This window comes from Pempheris klunzingeri, chromosome 1 (genome assembly GCF_042242105.1).
Source record: "Pempheris klunzingeri isolate RE-2024b chromosome 1, fPemKlu1.hap1, whole genome shotgun sequence".
NCBI lineage: Eukaryota > Metazoa > Chordata > Actinopteri > Acropomatiformes > Pempheridae > Pempheris > Pempheris klunzingeri.
This window is the reverse complement of record NC_092012.1, coordinates 33,040,959-33,060,886: the sequence shown is the minus strand read 5'-3', so window position 1 is coordinate 33,060,886 and position 19,928 is coordinate 33,040,959. Positions and strand designations below refer to the sequence as shown.

Below are 19,928 nucleotides of genomic sequence, written 5' to 3'. Positions count from 1 at the left end.
TCTTAATGCGAGGGTCTGTCCTAGGGTTCTTATTTACAAGCAGCCTTAATTTAAAATATGGCTCTTCTCTTCGTATCAACATACTGGACCTATCTCAAAAGAATCAATGTACACATATACAGAAATACAATATATACTGTTTATAACATTTATATTTCTGTCTGCTAGTATTGCATTTACCCAAACTGCACACAGCAGTGAGCCTCTTTCTGTAATTCTTGAATAAAAAGCTACAGGCAGTATTTAAGTGAATCCTGAAAAAGCAGATAGGGTTGTTCCACCTCTAGCGATCCACAGTCTGTGAATGAGAATACACACTGAGGGTTAGAGGAGTGGTAGGAATGGAAGGGCCTGGGGGGGGTGGAGTGATTCAGTGTGGAGAGAGAAATATAGAACGGATCGGTGTGATCTGCTGTGTCCAGAGGTTTACGTGGGTATCAGCATCTATCTCCTGAATTCAGACACTGTGGAGACACAGCAGAAAAGGGGTCGATGTTAATGCTGAAGTTGTGTGTTGTAATGAATTGTGCTTGTTTCTTCGTTACCAGACTATGTTGCTGTGGCGCCTCGTGGATTCTCACTTATTGTGTGTTGAACTGTCGTAATGTTGTGGGTTAAAGTGTGTTGTGTAAAGACAAATTGTGAAGTCAAGACTAATACAGGTAGGGACATTTGATACTTTAAAGCAATCCAATAACGATAAATCGATCGGTATTCCCTGACTGAACTAAACAGACCACATAAATAAACAGTTTCGATAAAGATCCCTTAAAGCTCCTTTAACTGATTTTTTGGGCACTTGGGGGCAGCGCGACAAGCTGTGAACAAAATATTGAAATGTTATCACTGCGTGTAGTTCATATGTGTTAGAACAGCAGTTTATTTATACATTCAGCAGACACACAGTGATAGTGGAATTTCTTCTCTCCCGCTATCTCTATTTTGGTCTCCACCAACTGCTGAAAAGTGGCTTTTTAGCTCTTGAAAAACTTCGTCTTTCACTTGCTGCTGGGCAGGCAGCATACATGGGGTTTATCAGAGCTTTTTGCTGAACACAGCTGCCTGAAAGTGATGGAAGTGAATCTGAACAGTAAGATGGTGAGCCATAAAAATCAAAACAATAAATGAAATGATGTTAGAAGGCTCTATAGAGCTGAGGAAACCACAGAGGCTATAATGATAAATATTCGTGGATTTGTCACCAAGGGCAACCACTTTCACATACACGTAGCTACTTGATGCATTGCTAATATAAAAATAATGCTTACAGCTGTTTCAAATGAGGTCATTAAAGTCTTATGACCAAGCTATGTGCAGTATGTATGGAGCAAAGCATTTACAGTTGAACAGTCAGTGCTCCCTGATGGACAAACTGTGTAACTGCGACACTGTTTCTGAATTATCTCAAAGATGATTTTGGCCATTTGTGTACTGCAGCTGGCCTGCAGGTGTCATTCTTTCTCGTTGGAATCTGACTTATTCCTTTTGAGGGAAACAATGTGAGAAAAGAGAGAGATGACTTACAAAAAGGTTGGAACGATCTGATTGTCTAGACATCTCTGTCTGTTTCTTGTCAGGAATTGTTTTGTTGATGTGACCAGCTCCGCCTCTAATGCACACCTTACTGCTGTCTCTGGCCTGCCTCCTTTTTTTAAGCCACACACACCATCTCCTCTCTCTCTTTCTCCTCCTCCTCCTTTCATTCACACATTCTCTCCCTACCCTCCTCCTTTTTTCTGCTTGTCTGCCTCCTGCCGTTTTTCCTCCTCTCTCTCCTCCCTCCCTCCCTCCCTCCCTCTCCTCGTTCCCCTCCTACCGTTTGGACTGCAGTAGTCTCTCCTCAGCCTCCTGTCTTTCTCTTAGCAGCCTCTGCAGGTGAAGGATCTCCCTCTGGTAAGAAGCTGTCCTTCCCTCCGCTGCCTCCTCCAACCCTGCTAGTCTGGTTGACACCTGCCTCCGGTACACCTGCACACACACACACACACACACACACACGCAGACACACACACACACACACACAGACAGACACACACAAACACACACACACGCACACACGCACGCACACACACACACACACACACACACAGAGGAATGAGATGTGGAGTGTTGCTATGAAGGAGGTGGATTTATATGAAGGACAGCGCAGCAGAGACAACTGGAGTGGAGGAGGGGGAGTCACACACATTGGGACAAGGTGAGGAACCCGCACACACACCGAGTGCATCTGTACTAGTACTACATCTGGTGTATTTGTTTAGAAGCTCTGTGTGTGTGTGTGTGTGTGTGTGTGTGTGTGTGTGTGTGTGTGTGTGTGTGTGTGTGTGTGTGTGTGTGAGTGCGTCCAGCAAATGATAGTTCTGTTTAGATTTACATTTAAGTTGTTGTATCAGCAGCTGTTGAGCTGCAGGCAGTTCAGAACTACTGCAGGTAGTGCGGCACACACGCACTCATACAAGTGGAATACATTTTTATTGTTATGTGGACTTGTTTACCTCAGCTGGTGCAGAATAACAGTCGTGACAATAAAGGAGGGCCAGTAAAGTAAAGAAAGAAGAATCAGTCAAAGAAAACATTGCAAGAGAGGAGCAAGGCAGAGGAAAATGGAGAAGCACAAAAAGAAAGAGAGAGGGTAGATACTGTGTGTTGCTGCTCTAGATTTAGTGATGAGAAAATCAAAGTCTGTGTGAGGTGAGGGCAGATAGTGAGCGTTTCTCTTCTGTCAGCCTTTTATTTGTGTGTGTGCATAGGAGTGTATCACTGTCTGCTTGATAAGGGTAAGACAAACAAGTTGTTTGGACCCTTTCATTCTAAGTAATCACGGCTTATCAAGTAGCTTGTCTGGATTTGATTATGAGACACTTTGTACAGCAGCACTTAAGTGTCTTATGTCTTAATACCGGTGATGGATTTGATTCTGATTTATCTATAAGGCTATACTTCTGGAGCTACCCTACCCCTTCTTCTAAATCTAGTAATAATGATACCAGATCAGCGGACTGGTGAGTTGTAATTATCCTAACATGATGTGCTCACACAAAGCACATCTTACCGCCAACTGCTCCTGGCTGCACGCAGAAAGCAAGAGGAAGCAGCCACAAAGAACTTGAAATGAGGCTTCTCCCCTCTAAGGGCTTTTTTCAGAAATGCGCCAACAGCTGTCAAATGCTTTTTCCTTGGCCAACCATTCATAATCAAGGAGACAGTGGGACTCATGTTTGTCTACTCATCGCTTGTGATCAAGCAGAGCACTAAGCAGAGGGATCACATACAAAGGAGCATCAGGCACTGTAGCTGATGTTTCCTGTGACACCAAGGAGGGAAATTGTTTTTGTCACCTCAATAGCTGTACTCCTGTTAATGCTGTGTGTGAACTTCCTGTTAAATACCCTCTTGAATTAAACATATGCAGCTGTATTTCCCCCTTTATTTTACATCTTAATGTATAAACTGTGGTGCATGACTTTAGAGACAGTGTTTGCCCTCAAAGAGGTGATTAACAGGGGAAAACAAATGAACTGCCAGTGACAGAATTTAGAGCTAAGAGCAAGTCAAAATGATTTTTGCTCTAAAATTGAGAGAATAGAATAGAGAATGTCAATGAAAAAGGGGGGAAGAAGTCGTCTACAAAGTAACTACATAATAAATGAAAATGATGTCTAAGTATATGTGTTTTTATGTACTGTAGGTTCATACCATACTAACTACACAGTCCTACAGTCAGACTGTACATTTGTAACAAAACAAACAAGTAGGAAGTAGAGTAAACTGCAGTCCTCTATCCTGTACGTCATGTGTTTTATATCTGTGGATGTACATGAATATAGTCTCATAATTCTTTTATATAAATGAAAATGAGCATTGACACCACACTCTGTGTATAATCTGCTTTGGCTCGATAAAAATATTTGAAAAGAGAAAGCAAAATAACTTCAGTACTTATATCCGACATGAAGTAAATGCAAATAGTAGATCAGTTTGCTCACAGCAGGAAACTGTATAACATGTTTGAATATGTGTGATTTGGGTCCAGTTTGACTGCTCTTTCTATGTCCATACCCTAAAGTTACTTGTTCTTCCACATGGCTACAAACTGTTGGGGTCTTTCACATCAAACTGATAACAAATGTATTTCCAGACCAATGGTCCACAGAAATTAAAGTTAAGGCGAAAATATAGTGCATATAGAGCTCAGACCATCATCCATGCACATTAAATCAACATCATCATGGTTGCTTACCCATTTTCAGAACGGATAAATAATCCCCTACAGCAGAGTTGACACATACATTTACATGCATTTTCATTAACTTTGCTAAAAACAATACAGCTGCTGTGAGCAATCTAATCTGTCAGATGTAATTACTGACCACAGAAGACAAACAGACCTATGACAGAGTAACAAGACGCTTATCAGCACACAATCATTACTGAACAATTAGACACGTAGTTAAAATGTTCGCTCAACAGTAAGCAAATTGGAAATGCCTACTGTTAAATGAACATATGAATGATGTTCAAATACTGACATCTAACCCAAAAGTTTATTGGTATTCTTTTCTGACTAACGAATAGCAATTTAAGTCTCGGAGCACTTTTTAAACCTGTACTTTACATGAGCACACAGGGACATACATTAAGTCCTGAGGAGACACGCCTCGACATCAAACATGCGACACGTGTGAAATACACGTGCAGGCCCTTAGCTTTACCCTGAGCATATCATTTACAGCACTGCATACCTGTCTCATCCACTGAATCATCTGTTACAGGGACAGGATGACCACGATGTATGAACTCACTGTCTTTTGAATGAATAGGATGTGACAAAGAGCTCTTGAACCCTGATGCAGCCTGTGTCATCACAGTCATTTAGCCTGACACACAGCCCAAACACATTATCTGACAACCTGCACTGTTTTTCTTTTCCATCTTAAGATTAGCTCTATATTACACAGTGCCGCTCTCAGACTGTGGCATGCTCCTGAGACCACCTGACACGGGTATGTTTAACTTTTTTGTCACCTGAAGCTTTGAGTGTCTGTCAAACATTAGGACACTCTAAGGAATAAAACCTTTTTTTTACATAATTATTGTGAGACTACTGAATGACTGCATCTTTGACAACTAACACAGGAGTGTCCTCGTGTTGATGTTAATAAATGATCACAGATAAAAAAACAAAGCACCAGGGACAAAACATCAATACAACCAACATTAAGACATGGCATAAGCAAAAGCTCTGCAGTGAGTCAAAAACAGTGATATTGTAGGATAAACTAAGAAGTAGTTGATGCAGTTAAAGAGAGTAAGCTAGTTTTAAAAAGAGTGGTTTAAAACAGCAGTTTGGAGTTGTTAAAACTCAAAGTTTGGTCACAGAAGACAAGCATATTGCAACAACTTCAATAATTGTTAGTCATCTCTCATCTCTTGGTAATTGTCAATCATCAGTAAAAAAGACAAACATTTGCTGTTTCCAGTTATCAGTTGTGAGGGTTTGCTGATGTTCTTCTTGAGAGCTTGAGGCGCTTTTCATAAAAGGCCAGTTGAAGTTAAATAACTTAAGTTGCATTCAGTCATGCTAGAATTCAGTCATGTTAAGTATAATCAACAAAATCCTACATCAACACAGCTCATTTGTGTTATGTTACATAACTGAATAATGCAGCATTATATCCAGCGCACATCTATCTAGTGCATCATCAGACAATTGAAACCTTTCACAGACTGTGCTTTTCACTCAGCCAACCTCTGTGTGGCTGTTAGGCTGACAAACTGCACGCTATGCTGGACAGGCTGCTCCGACTGACAGACAGTCAGTAGGCATAAGTATGCAATCATAGTGTCGCAAGTAATGTGTCTGGCTGATTAAGAATCTGACCTGGCTTTCATTTACTGACACCTTACCAAACGCTGTGGAGCGTAGGCTGGTGTGTGTGTGTCTGAGTAAAAGACAGAGACAAACAATGTAGGAATGACTAAAATTGCAATTTGGTATGCAGCTCAGCATCAAATGGGTGGATGGATGGAAAAATAATCTCCATATAACTAAAACGAAGTACGTCATTGTTAGCAGCATGTCTATCTTAAGTTTTACACCGGCTTCAGACGTGCTTTCAGCACTTCTCTTCTACCACTGATGGCTTTTCTGCAGGAGAACATGAAGGTGGCTATTAGATGGCAGCATATGTCAGCAGCCACCACTCTGACATATGTAAAGACGGCGACAATGACAGGCTATTTACCTTTGCCCTAGTTTGTGGCCGAAGATTGGGGGCCTCTAAAATTAGCACAGTCCAAGCTCTGATTCTGATTTCTCAGTGTTTCAGAGACTCTTGAAGTATTTAATCAAACCATGACTGACAATCATTGAACCAATCATCTCACAATGTATTGAGAAAGATAACAGTGCACCACGTCTTAAGATGACAGAAATAACCAATATATTGACCAACACAACTAGAATACATAGGCTACATAGGCTATCTAAAGTATACAGAGGTCAAAGACATGGGGTACCTCTAAATATCAAACATTTTTGATTAGAAAATTAGCACATGCCAGCCATGTTTGATTTGCTATCAACGAAAGCCCAATGGAACAGCAGGGTGCTGACATCGTCTTAGGAGGGTAGCTACAAGGCCTTGCTGACATGTAGACATGTAGAACTTACCTGAATCTAATGCATCCACATGCCAGGCTATTGGCCAGTTAAGAGTCTTAGCGCTGAATGTGGCCCTAGCGCTCTCTCTCCAACCGGCATTCTGATTCCCAGTTGTGCTCAGTAATGAATGGAATTGGCATTTTCTGCTGGAGACCTATAATCTGGAAAGCAAAATGTCTCCCAAGCTTGGCCTGAATCTCCATCAAACCCCCGGGGAGGCAGCAGGGCGCCAGCATCAGCCCAGTTGAAGTGGTGACATTTAGCCCGTACAACAAGCTGAGCTGAGCAACGCCAAACCAATATATCCCCCCTCCAAGCTGCAGCCCAGAGGCTGGCTGACCTTCTCCACACAGAAACAACTAAAATTTCTAAATATTCTGGGCAGAGAAGTATTTTTTTAAACTGCAATCCAGTGGGAGATTGTTGTTGCATTAAGCATTGTATAAATGCAGTCCCTGCTGAAATAAACCTTGTACCTTAACTTTCAAAATCATTGGAAGTCCATTTAGGGAAGCCAATTAGTGTTTTTATGACTTTTTGTAATGTGAATATAAGATATGATATGATGTCCTCGGACCTGTCAATGATAGTTTTCCCCTACACCGCCTAGAGCACTGAATATAATAGGTTGCTGTGATTAGCAGTGCACCTCAGCTGAACTTGTTCTCAGACTTCTCTCCATTTAATATCTAAAACAATCAGTCACCTGGTTCTTTTGTTTGAGTACATGAGAATCCAACTGAAGCTGATCCTTTGAGTCCCACCACCACGTATCATCACTGCCAAACACAGTTTGTGCTGCAGCCAACAGCTGCTGCTTAGAGTAAATCTTGAGCCTGTGTTAAAAGCTACTGTACATACACCCTCCTGTCCTTTTATCTGCCAACCTGCCGTTATTAGAATTAACACCTCACAACCTCACTAACAACTTCATAACCTTTCATCCAATTCATTAATTCACAAATCTAAATGTTGTTTAAATTCCCTGCAGCAACAACTCCTTTCTCTCCGCTCTAAAGCATCATTGCATGTGCAAACAGATTGACCTTTTCTGCTGAAATTGGCTGTCTTGTGTCATTAGCAGAGGAAAAGCGCAGCAGAGGTAATAAAGCAGTTCCATAGGGCAGGCAGAATTCAGCTACATGTGACTACTCTGCATTCAATCTTACCCAATCTAATCAGAGACAAATGGATGGGAGCACAGTGAGAGCAAAGAATACAGTACAGGAAGTTGAATCGATTGGCTGAAACTAAAGTAAAGTTTTGACTGAAGGGAAAACCAAGATGTGTCCTACAGTGCTGTTTGTTTACCGGGCAGCTTCCAGCGGTAGACAATGCAAGACTGTGGTTGAAATCCTTAGCTCCCAGTGGCATACAGAAAAACACTCTGTGGTTGCACTTGTTGGCTTCTGGTGGCTAACCATTGAATGACAGCAAACCAAAATTATACTGGGCATCTCCCAGTTTGTTGGTGTTTAGTAGGACTGATGGTCCAGAAGCATACTGTAGCTGTACGGAGCCTGATCGTGTGGTTCTGTTTATCCTCTCGGCTCTTTTCTTATTTATTTGTTTATCACATCTCTGACATGTAATCATTTAGAGGTGAATGTGGAATAACAAGGTGAGTCTCTTTGCACTTATCTGGAATTTGGGCTGTGTATTTCTGCAGAGCAGTGGTGTTGGCAGCCTAATAGTGCTCACAGATAGCAGTCGGTTGCTGCTATCTCCTCTGTCCAGATATGTTGTTCTACTTATGTGTTCTACATTTTGATTAGGAGGCAACAGGGAACAGCACTGCTATCATGATAAGGATTCTGTGCTTACTGTGGTCTATAGCTGAACAGCTGGCCACTCAATTGGTAGCAGCCATTAGACATGGATGTGCAGCAGCAACACTCACTTTGCCCCTGACACACATAGTGGCAATAGGGCTACCTTAATTTTTACACTAAATGACACATCAATGACAAGTAAGATCTGTGAGCACTTTCAGAGCGCTCATGGGAAAAACTGGTGCTCCCAAAGTAAACCTGCATGAGCACAGGGAGAACATGGAGAAGCCAATTGAGAAAAGGCAATACACAAACACATCTAGGATCTAACAAAGCTGCTCACAGTGCTGGTTGCTCTCTATCAGAGTGAATACAATGATGGAAACATGATCATTTCTAGTGTATGATGACTGCACAGCAAGTTGTATTTTGTGACGTAGCTACTAAAGCCATTTCCAGCAACAAATGTTCCCACAAGAATAAAGACACAATTATCTCGTACTACATATTCATATTAAGTGACATTGATCTTACAATAAGTTTAAAGGTAAATCCAGTGCTGCACTATAACTCTCCCACTGCTGAGAGGCCCTGACACCCCGACACAGAATAATAATTATAAATATATATGTAAATATGAAAAAAAAAACAACCTTTGACTGACTCTGTCTGTGATGAGCTGGCGGCTCAGATTATGTCCCATTAATACATTGTGCCGTTTCCTGGCAAAAATGTACAGAATACTTCAACCCATTTGTTCACTTCATTTTAATAGTATGCTTTCACTGTCAATCACCTCGTGTTTTGTTCAGTCGCTGTTTCCACATGCCGTTAGTACTAGCTTATCTGAATGTTATAGCATCTGTGTCACCGTTGGAGCAGGTTTTCTTAGTGCTCATTTTTCTCTTCCAGAACTGAGCCCCCAACGTCAGACCTGCAGTAATTGCTGCTTATGATGAAATACACTTTGACAAATGTAGTCCTGACAGAATATAGTTAGTGTCAGACGGGGTTTTTTAGATCCACACATTTATCTTTATAACAGCTAAAGATTGGAGCATAATGCCTGAATATATGCATAAGAAAAGCCACAAGTGATTATACAGCAGCGTACTGAGTCTTACATACCACTCCGCTGGTTGAAGCACAGGTATCCACTGCTCTATCAAACAAGGCTGAGTACTACTTAACCCTAACCTCATTTAATTAGGAAGCTCATTAGATTGTGTCTGTGTAATGTGATTATGTGACTAAATGTACATGCAATCAAATATATAAAAAATCTAGCAAAAGGTTAAGTGTTTGTACTTTTCCTTAAATCTAGACAGTACATTGGTGGCTTATTCTATGTATTTTCACAGGTCAACTGTTAAAAAATGGAGGAAGTTTACCATCAGACTGCTATGTTTATACACCTAATTGTTGTAAACAAGGATGGAGGATCCGCCAACAGCAGCATCAACATAATCCTTTGGATCAATGGCATAATTCAGAGAAGCATCACCAAGCAGATATTCCAACTGCAAAGGTCAAAGCTATCACCACAAATCCACACTGGGGGGAGGAGGAGGCAGGAGGAGACAGGGGAGTGGAGAACACAAGGGATGGGGAAGATAAGTGTCCCATCTTGCCTGTTGTACACTGTAGACAACGGGATATTTTACGAATTGCAAGCCCCATAAGCACACACCCCCACACATATGCACACACACATGTAGCCAGCTAAGAGTTTAGGAACAGTGGGATGCCTGCTGTTAAGTGTGTCAGTCAAAATGTTGTAGGAGGTAGATTCTCCACTGCTGGAGAATGGAGACTGTAAAAGATTTCACACATGCACTTGATGTGTTTGTTCTTATGTTTTAGATCAATGAAATGCTGCAGTTCTGCACTCAGATGGCAAATTGTTTACACAGGAAGTAATTTTTTCCCAAAATTAATATAATGTTGTTAGTGGAGTCAACAAAGTCGGACTGTAAACGACCAAGCAGTACTTCCCAGTTAAAGGGAAAATTAAATGGTATTTTTTTAGAAAACAGCACACATCTACCTTTTTCCTCATATCATATGCTATAAATGTAGGCCAAACAGAGCGTTTGATCTACTCCGTCTTGCCAAGATCTAAGCAGAATATTGACTGTAAGTCTGGCTGTAAAGGTGCAATCCAACAGTGTGGCACAGACTTCTGTAGCTGTGATAACACAGCTTAGACTTTGCTTTTATCATGGTGATCAAAGTATTTTTCCATTTCATGACAAAACTCATTGATCAAAGCCCTTTTTGCTTTTGCAAATACTGACACGTGCCGGGTAATGGTTTGCAGAATAATTTAAAGTGATACTTTATTGATTTTCGCCGTGGGGAAATTCTCCTCTGGTTCGACCTCCCATGAGAGCTCAGGGTCAGCTACTGAACAGTGTGAACGGAGCTGGAAGGGATTCAGGGCAGAGGTACATACTGTTTTAACCGGGAAGTCCTCCAAATTGAACATCGAAATTCGTTGTTAGTAGATGCTCTTTCGAACAACATATTTTCTCATCAGATGCTCTTATCAGTGCTTCACAAAACCATTACAAATCACTGCTGACTAATGACTAATGACACCACTATGGTTCAGAATTGGTTACGTTTAGGTATGAAATGATGATGGTGCTGGTTAAAATAAGTGCTTAGTGTAAGGAGAGCATTGTGGTTTGGGTTAAAAGGAGTACTTCGTCATGGAGACATTAATAACTAAGTTGGTGAATTAAAGGTGACCAGAAAAAAAACGATGACTGTCACACGGAAACGGAAAACTACCAGCAGTCTCTCTCCCGTTAAAGCCCGGAGCTTTGTAGACCCATCTGTCTCTACTACTACCGACACTGGAGGGCTTTGTCACGTCACTTGAACATAAACATGCCGTTTTGGGGCACTTGCTGGAATGACTCATTCTTCTTGGGAACACCACCTCCTGCGTGTGCGAAATTAGCGTATGATTTAATAAGGACACAGACAACTATGCAGTCACACCACAATGGGATGTAGATGCTCCATCGCGCGCTTGTAGGCTACTTTTTTTTTGCTGCCAAAAAGGCTGTGACATGCATCTGTATGATCAGCACACTTTGCCTGTTCATTCACTGTGCACCAGATAACGCAGTGAGTGACATGAGCGGTGTGCACATTTCCTACAACTGCTTTTAGACTGTAAGGCTTCCCCTTTGAGTGAAATACATTCTAAAGCCATCTTAAGGTGCCAGGACAGGCGTGCATGTTCAGCAGTCTTTAGTTTAAATCAAGTCTAGTTCAAATGAAGTGTAATTATGCATGCCACATCCACTATGCATACCTTGATTGATTGTGGCAAGTCTTGTCATGGTTGTTTATGAAGTCAGGCAGCAGTTCTTTTTCATGGCCTTGACAGCTGAGTAATGTTCTGTGTTTGTTGTAGTTATACCTTACCCAGGAAGGCTCTCCTAATTCAGATTCACTTTGTCCTTGTTTTTGTTGTGCCTCTGAGGCTGATTTTGTTTTTATCTCTGAAATTTTACACAGGTAATGGCAGCTTTGCCATTTCTTGATGTAACTTGTGCTTTTTTTTTCTTTGAAAAGCTGATCTTTTCACTCATCATTTTTGTCCTCCTTAGTGGAGCTACATGGTCACTTTCAAAACAATGTTACAACTTTCAAAATCATACAAAGCAAACAACAGACAAAAAGAAATACAACAAGTATTCTGCATTCACTGTAAATAAAACTGGGATACGCCTTATATCTCGTCTCTATCTGCCACACGGCTGCACAGCGAGGGCAAAGCATTGCCTGGCATAACTAAGCCAATTTTAAGATACTTAAACAGCTCATCACACTAGTTCTGCTGACATTTTACTACACATTAGGGGTATACTCTAATGGGGGTCATGTTCATAAACCTTCCAACGCACAGCTGAAAACCATTTGATGGATGACAACCTCACTGAGCTACTCTGGACCATCCATCTGATTGGTCCGTCAAGGGCTGTGTAGTGTAATAGGCTGTGGTGATAAATAGCTTCGCACATACTTAATGTTCCTCCTTGCTGACCAGGAACCTCACAATGGGATGCTAGGCAATGTAATTATTCAAGTCAAACTACAGTGTTTAGCTCTACCAACAAAAGCTAATGACTAAGCGTTCAAAATATATCAAAAAGCAGCTTTTTAGAGTGTCACCGTTAATGTTGTTGCCCCACATGCTTCCCCAGCGTCGTCCAACCCCTCTCTCTTTCCTTGTTTCTCTCCCTTTGTTCAACTTCACTGTTGACTCTCCAATACAGGCAAAAATGCCTGAAACACACTTACAAAAATTGAACAGTTTAAGCAGAGGAGGGAAATGGAAAAGCTGAGGTTTATTGCATGTGTAGGTCTATTGGAAACCACAATGTTTCATGTGCTAAGACAGACAGTGTTAGCATTCAAGTCTTTCTGGTAAAAAGAGAACTTTATGAACAATCGTTCACCATCAAGTTCATGTTGCATTTTACAGAAAGAGGGGCCGGATTTTCTCTTGACGTATCGTGCCCTTCCTTTACAACATTTACTTGTCTTGGACTTCAGGGGTAAACTGGGCAATTCTGCTCTTGGGATAGGAGCAGCAGGAGTTGGATCTTTCTGACAGGTTTCAGAAGGCGTTTTAACGTAACAGACTTGAGGCTGAAATATTTAACAGTCAGCAAGTCACAGAGAGGCCTGTTGGGCAATTGCCAGTGAGACATCCACCTATTCAATCTATATTTCATGGTCATGAATGAATGAATGACTGGCTTCCCTTTATGTAGCATCTTCCTGACTGTGGGGGAGGGGGGGGACTTGTTAATGACCAAATATAAGGATAAAGTAAGAAGTGACAACGGAAATGAGGCAACTGCAACTCTAGCTCATGAAATCCCTTTTTCTTGAAGTTTCACTTAACCTTTTTAACCTTTACTGAATCAAATTAGATTTAAACAAATAAACCTGGACCTGAACCTTGCTGATTGCTCCGTCTGTGGAGACAGAATGCAAAGGTCCTTCACCATATGAGCAGACATTAAAAAAAGAGGAACACTGATTACACTTATATACATATACAGGATGTCCATGCTAGTGTGTTCTAGTGGATGATAATAATATCCTCACTCCGCAAACAACCCCCTTTATGTTCTGAAAGTCATCTGGTTCTCAGAATCAGATGGGTGGAGAGTTGTGAGGAGAACCAGAATCAGCCATGTCCTTCACTATCATTCAAGCAGGACTAGCACCCATAAAGACTTCCATCATGCAAGGGCTCACACACACACAGTCATATACTAGCATACTGACATAACGAGAAAAACAAGAAAGTTATCAGGTTAAAAAATATACTGTATATTTTTTTAACCTGTAGAAGATTGTGATCCATATTTCATTTTTTGCTGCAGGCTATTCCAAGACAAGAGAGCATAAAAAATGAACACTGTTCTCTTTAAATCTGTAGAAGCGAGTGGAACTTTAAAAACTAGTCCATTCATGACACTGTAGAGTTTCCTACCTCATTCAATGTTTATCCTGATATTGCTTGTATGTTTTGGTTTGTTTTGCTTGGTGCTGCAAACTTAATGAGCTGTGAGAATAAAGTGACCGCTTTTGTGCTCTGTACTCTGTAACGCCATAACAAAACACAGCTGGTTGTTATGGTGTTAACCTTGATATCACAAACTGAGTATGAACCAGGTTTTTAGCTATATAATCTTAGCTGGGTTTACCCATTCACAGTCAGCGCTGTTCTTAATCTTATTTTCCTCTACATCGTGGCTAATTGTGTTGTTGCCCTTGAATTCTGAACCAGGGTAATGAGTTGCTTTCAGGAGCTCTTGTCAAGTCATAATTCAGTTGGCTTCCTCGTCAGGGTGTACAAGGGCAGAATTCTATACGGTTTGCATGAATTACTAGTATGTTTGTGCATGGCACTTAATGTTAAACCTATGTGATGGTGTGGTATTTCTACCTAGAACAAACAGCAGTGTTGCTAAATATCAGTGCTCACATACCGGGGTAGTGGATGCAGCCGTTTGCGTGGGTTCAACAACTGGGAAGTCACAGGCTTTTTATCATCAGTCAAAGCTGCCACTGAACGAACAACATAGCAGCATACCACCTCATCAACATACTGGTGTATCACCATACCAGCGTGTTACGGCCACACCAACATGTTCACCATGCCAAGAGATTCTGTAGTTTCACCACTTAGTGCCCTGCCCTGAATATAGTCATTTAACTGGAATGATTAAAAAAATTAATTAATGATTGGTTTTGCAGGATATATATTTCTAAAGTGTACATTTCCAATATAAAAATCTAAAGTGGATGTTTGGACACGAGGCCATGATGACTCAGGGACACCTTGTAACATCTCCATGGAATTCAGTTTCACGCTTAAAAGCCTCAACATGTGACCCAATATACAATATAAATTAAGCAAGTAAAGGTAAGAGAACAACAGGCAGAACAGGAAAATAACTGAACTCATAACTGAAAAAAAAAAAATCAAACAGTGGGTAATGTGAAACAGCTGCTTCAAAATATTTAAACTGTTGAATTAAATCACTTTGACGTTTTAAAGATCTTGAAATCTTAAAATACCGTCTATGTACCTGCATATGGCAGTGATGTGCCACAGTGAAAGTCTGGTGGCAGAGCACAGGAGGTGGGGGCTCCTTAATCTTGTTCCTATTCATGCTTGGTGTCTATGGATACATGCTTACAGCTATTTGACCTTATTAAGATGACTGACAGTTTCTTGCTGTTTCTCCATGGAGGAAAGTGATCATAGGAGTTTTCTTGTCTCAGCCCTTTCAGACTGCAGTAGCTGTCAGCAATTATGTGCAATCACACTGATGCTGCTGGCATCAACTAGTACTCATACTGTACTGGGGTCAGCGTTAACAACTTGTGCTATACTGGCCATGTGGATACAAGCCAAAAATTGCATAATTCTGGCAATTTTTAGGTTGTATCCACATGCTGAATAAATGTAATGTAATAGCCAAAGCCCTAACCTCAGCCCGGGTTAATAATTTGAATTTATCTTTCTGCGTGATGGGTGACGGCAAATCAGCGCTGTTTTTTAAAACATGAGACATCCAATGGACAATGAATAAATAAAGATTAAACTAAAAGTAGCAATGATACAGCTTTAATTTAGGGGCTGGTTATTTTTTTGTTTATGAACTGAAACAAGAGTGGATTCTACACAAAATGGCTGAATCAACAGAACGTGTTGAAAGAGCAGCTGCACCTACCACTTCTTCCCACATATCAATGGCTTTTGCTTGGCCACAAAGGGCTCTGGGATGACACCCTGATCCAACTCCCAAACCATAAATCATTCATCACCAGCAGGTACAGAGAATAAACGCAGCCAGAGAAGAAGGCTGAGCCCTGACCTTTCCCTGATGGGCAGCGATACAGCAGATAACAATAGTCAGAAATACCAGCTTGTTAGTGCGATTTCCAGCGTTCTAGTCAAAGTCTCATGTAATGCTCTCTTTTTCTCAATGTGTCTCTGCCTCTTTATTTTTCTCTCCTTCCCCAGAACATGACTTGAAGATGAGCTGTCCTCAAGCTGAGTTAGAGGAAAAAGACTGTCCTCTACCCGAGGAATTAGAGTGTAAAATCTGTTACCAACGCTACAATGCCCATAACCGCAAGCCTAAGATCTTGGACTGCCTGCACCGGGTCTGCGCCCGCTGCCTCATTAAAATCCTGGACATTGCCGACGGGGCAGGCTTCATCACCTGCCCCTTTTGCCGACACCAAACTGAGATCACAGAGTACGAGGTGTCCGCCCTGCCTGATGATGCTAACATCATGTCCCACTTGGCAATGCGGGACAAATCCTGGAGCTCCGACCATAACAAGGAGGTGGTCCTGACTCCAAAAAGTTTGTCCTCCTCCAGCCCGTCTCTCGACTCCTCTAACTGCCTGGTCATCACTATAATGGAAGTGCAGAGGGAGTCACAGTCTCCAAGCCGAAATCCCAGCTCAGACATTTATGCTGTGCAGAGCCTGGACTCCGTATCGATGGGCTCCAATGGTCCGGCTGATCAGGACGCCCTATCCAAGTTCTGCAATCACGTTCCACGCATCCTGGTCTGGCTTCTGGGTTTCTTATACTTTGGCTCACTGCCTCTGGGAATCTACTTGTTGGTGATCCAGAGAGTGACACTGGGCATAGTATGTGTTAGCTTGGTACCATCGAGCCTGACCGTTTGCCTGGTCTATGGTTTCTGTCAGTGTCTGTGCCAGGGCATGTGTGACTGCTCCTCCAGGGGCTGACAGGATGATACCCAAGAACCGGAGGTACTAGAATGGCATAATGTCAGTAGCAGCAAACAGGTATTTGATGTTTGATTTGATGTTTTTTGTGGATAGATAAGGGACACAAGGGTGAAGATTGAAGCCCTTTCCCTTACAAGCCGATAAGTCAGTTATCTTCATGGAAATAGTTGAAGACCTAAGAAAATCGCCTTTAGCGTTGGTTAACTCAGAAACTCAGTAACCACTTTGGCCGACAGGAACATCGCCTATAACAACATATCTGTAATGTATTTCCGTAACCTTTTCTCTGTGTTCTGTGTATGACCTAACATAACATTTGAGAGCAGACCTTTAATCTTTGACTTGCGTAATGACAGCATTGATTGAGTCCTGGGCCTTCATTTATCAACACTGTGTACCTACAAGAATCTTGCATGCAGTCAGTTGTAAGCGAAAACTGGGATTTACTAATTAGTAACTTTCCTTTAGAATGTCTGTATACTTTGCTACAGCTTTAAGTACACGAGAAAAAAAATAGTGCAAATAAAATACCATACATCAAATGGTAAGGGTTTTTATATAATGGATCAAGTGACCAATTTGTACAGAAAAATTCACAGTATTTTAAAACCCTACATTGACCATGTGTCAATGGCTCAGGATGTTATTAAGTTAATTAGCAACTGCGTTTTAAGAATAACAGGATAATTGCCAGTTGCCAATAACAAAAAGGGAGGGGAAAAAAAGGCAATGTTGTAGCCAATTTTGGCTACAACATTGGCACCTCTTAAACACTGAAAGGACAGATACTATAATTATTTTCAAGTGCTTTTCATGCCTGTAAGCCAGCAGTCAAGGCAGCACTACTTGTTATCAAATGTTTTCTCCCTGATGAAGCCACAATTAATTGAATACATGTTAATTGTAGTGCTGGTCTTACCACCAGCTTCTAGAAATACAATCAATAGCATTATATTGTATGGAGGAAAAACACTGCTGTGCTGACAACTATGAGTTGCAATGTCTTGGTGTCCTGGATGAAACACTTGCTTTTCCACAGGAATGTGATTGGCACGTCATGAATTAGGTATTGCGAGAACAACTTTCCAATGTCTTTGTCTTGTTGACTGGTGCAAGGATTATTACAGGAAAAGACTTGGTTTTTTTTCACCATAAAAATTCAAGGTGTTCCAAGTTAGGAAGAACAAATGTATTTGCGTGTAATTGAGAAACTGTGTTACTTATTTTACTTTAACAGCAGCAGCTTTGGGCATATATGGTCATAAGTATTGCTTACTAAGTGAACCCTCACTCTCTCCCTCTCTCTTTCTCTGCCTCAAATACAGACCCACATCATTCAGGTTGTCATGTTTAATCAATTTGATCCATTAACCAAATTCATAGCTCAGGTTTTTTGATACTCTTTCATTGTCTAGCAACAAATTTTCACTCAGTGTCTTGCTGAGTTGAACAAAGTCAGGCTGCTCTAGTATATTTTGTGGTTAAAAACGCTTATTTGGCTCAAAGATACAGTTTATGTCAATGGGAATCCTCTGTTTCCTTGATGCTGTCATGTCAAGTCATGGTGCGCATACTGCCATACTAAAACAATGTGGATGTATCGTTGTTGTTTGCTGGCACCTCATGGGTGTACATTATTCATTTTCAATATTATACATCACAAATATGTAGAGAAAAGAAAAAAAACGTACAGAGTAAAAATGTGTATTATTGATCAACTCTCTGTAGTATTTAGCTTCACACTCTGTAACCAGAACAGACCTTTTAGTGAGTCAGAGGTTCTGAGGCATCTTAAATAGCTGCAGCAGTGAGTGACTTTTCCAGCAGCACTTAAAACACAGATTTGGACTACAAGGTGTTTTTAGGGGTGTTTCATTTTGTAAGTGCAGCTCTCTGTTCATGAGCACACTAGTTGAAAACTTTGGTGTTTTTTCAAATGCACATTACTTTTGGAGTTGCTCGAAGAAATTATGTACATTTGGACAATTACCAATGTGTTGTTCTCAGAAGCATCCTACATTTTACTCAATTCAGAACCTTTCCTACACAATGTTGTTAAGTGAGGGCCCTGGGCTGAGAACTGTTATTATTCATTTGTAAACTTCAGGTACTGGTATTTCTAATCAAAATGGAAATGTAGCATTTTGGGAAAATCATTCATTTTGTGCTAAACCCATCCTCTATAATGTAAATCCTGTTGATTCTCTGACGTTGGGGTTCTATGCATTATTTTCTTACTTTTTCTTTGTCAGCTTCTTTCTATGACTGTTTCTCTACCTGTCTCTGTACTCTCTGTATGTTTTCCTGTTTCTGTCTACGATCTACTGACTGCATCTCTCAACTTAGTGCCACAAAACTGATTACAGAAGTTACTAGACAATTAAATAAATGAAGAATTATTTTCTATATGTTGCTTGTGTACTTATTTTTATGCCTACTGATTCAGTCCACTTTTTCAATGTCAACAATCAACATCACCACCATCCCAGGCTCATGTAGCACACTGTGTCTAATCCAGCTCAAAGAGGCAGGATGCAGAACAATTCAATTATGAAGGAGCTTATTTGTAATTTTACACAAAACAAAGTGGAGGGAGGCATTCTAATCTCCAATCTCCTCCATTTCCAAAGTCTTTTAACCCAATTTTTAACAATACTTTCCATGAAATTTCGCAAGCTTGATGAGATGGATGTCTGGCTCCACACAATTACTTTCAGGCGTGATAGTGATGGCTCCAAAAGAGAGACAATAAAAGCACAATTAATGATACTAACTAATTCCTCTCATTCTTAAATACTGCGATGGTCGAAAATGTACTGTAATAAAGCAAGTGCTTAGACTAGTTTCCACAGTACAACCAAATTGAGACAGACAAAATAATAAGTGGCAGAAAAAAGAAAAAGAAAAGAGAGAGATGACAGACAAAGGCAGCAGGTCAGACAGTAGAAAGAGCTTTTATTTTCTGCCTGAGTTGGCAGGGCTATTGGTCAGAGTGCTTGTCATTGGAGCGTTTGTCCTGCTGGTTGTACTGTCCGACAACTACAGGACCATAGCGTTCAGATAAAGTAATATATAAGATAGGCCTAAAAAAGAGAGAATGCTGTTCTGGCTTCTCCGGATAATGCACAGACATCATTATTATCAGTTTTTATAGAGACTCTTTCTGTCTTCAGTCGACA

General features: G+C 40.9%; 2 protein-coding genes across 2 annotated transcripts in view; one reads left to right on the top strand and one right to left on the bottom strand.

The window, feature by feature from the left end:
• cep89 (centrosomal protein 89) overlaps positions 1 to 19,928 on the bottom strand; it is a 50,058-nt gene that overhangs the window by 8,260 nt on the left and 21,870 nt on the right. The window contains exon 17 of the mRNA XM_070835105.1: positions 1,817 to 1,965. Within this exon, the coding sequence (XP_070691206.1) occupies positions 1,817 to 1,965 (149 nt within the window). The remainder of the gene's footprint in view (positions 1 to 1,816; positions 1,966 to 19,928) is intronic.
• On the top strand, positions 15,864 to 16,746 carry LOC139201661 (E3 ubiquitin-protein ligase RNF182). Its single transcript, XM_070831051.1, has 2 exons — positions 15,864 to 15,891; positions 16,004 to 16,746. The coding sequence occupies exons 1-2, from the start codon at positions 15,864 to 15,866 to the stop codon at positions 16,744 to 16,746; spliced, it is 771 nt and encodes a 256-aa protein (XP_070687152.1).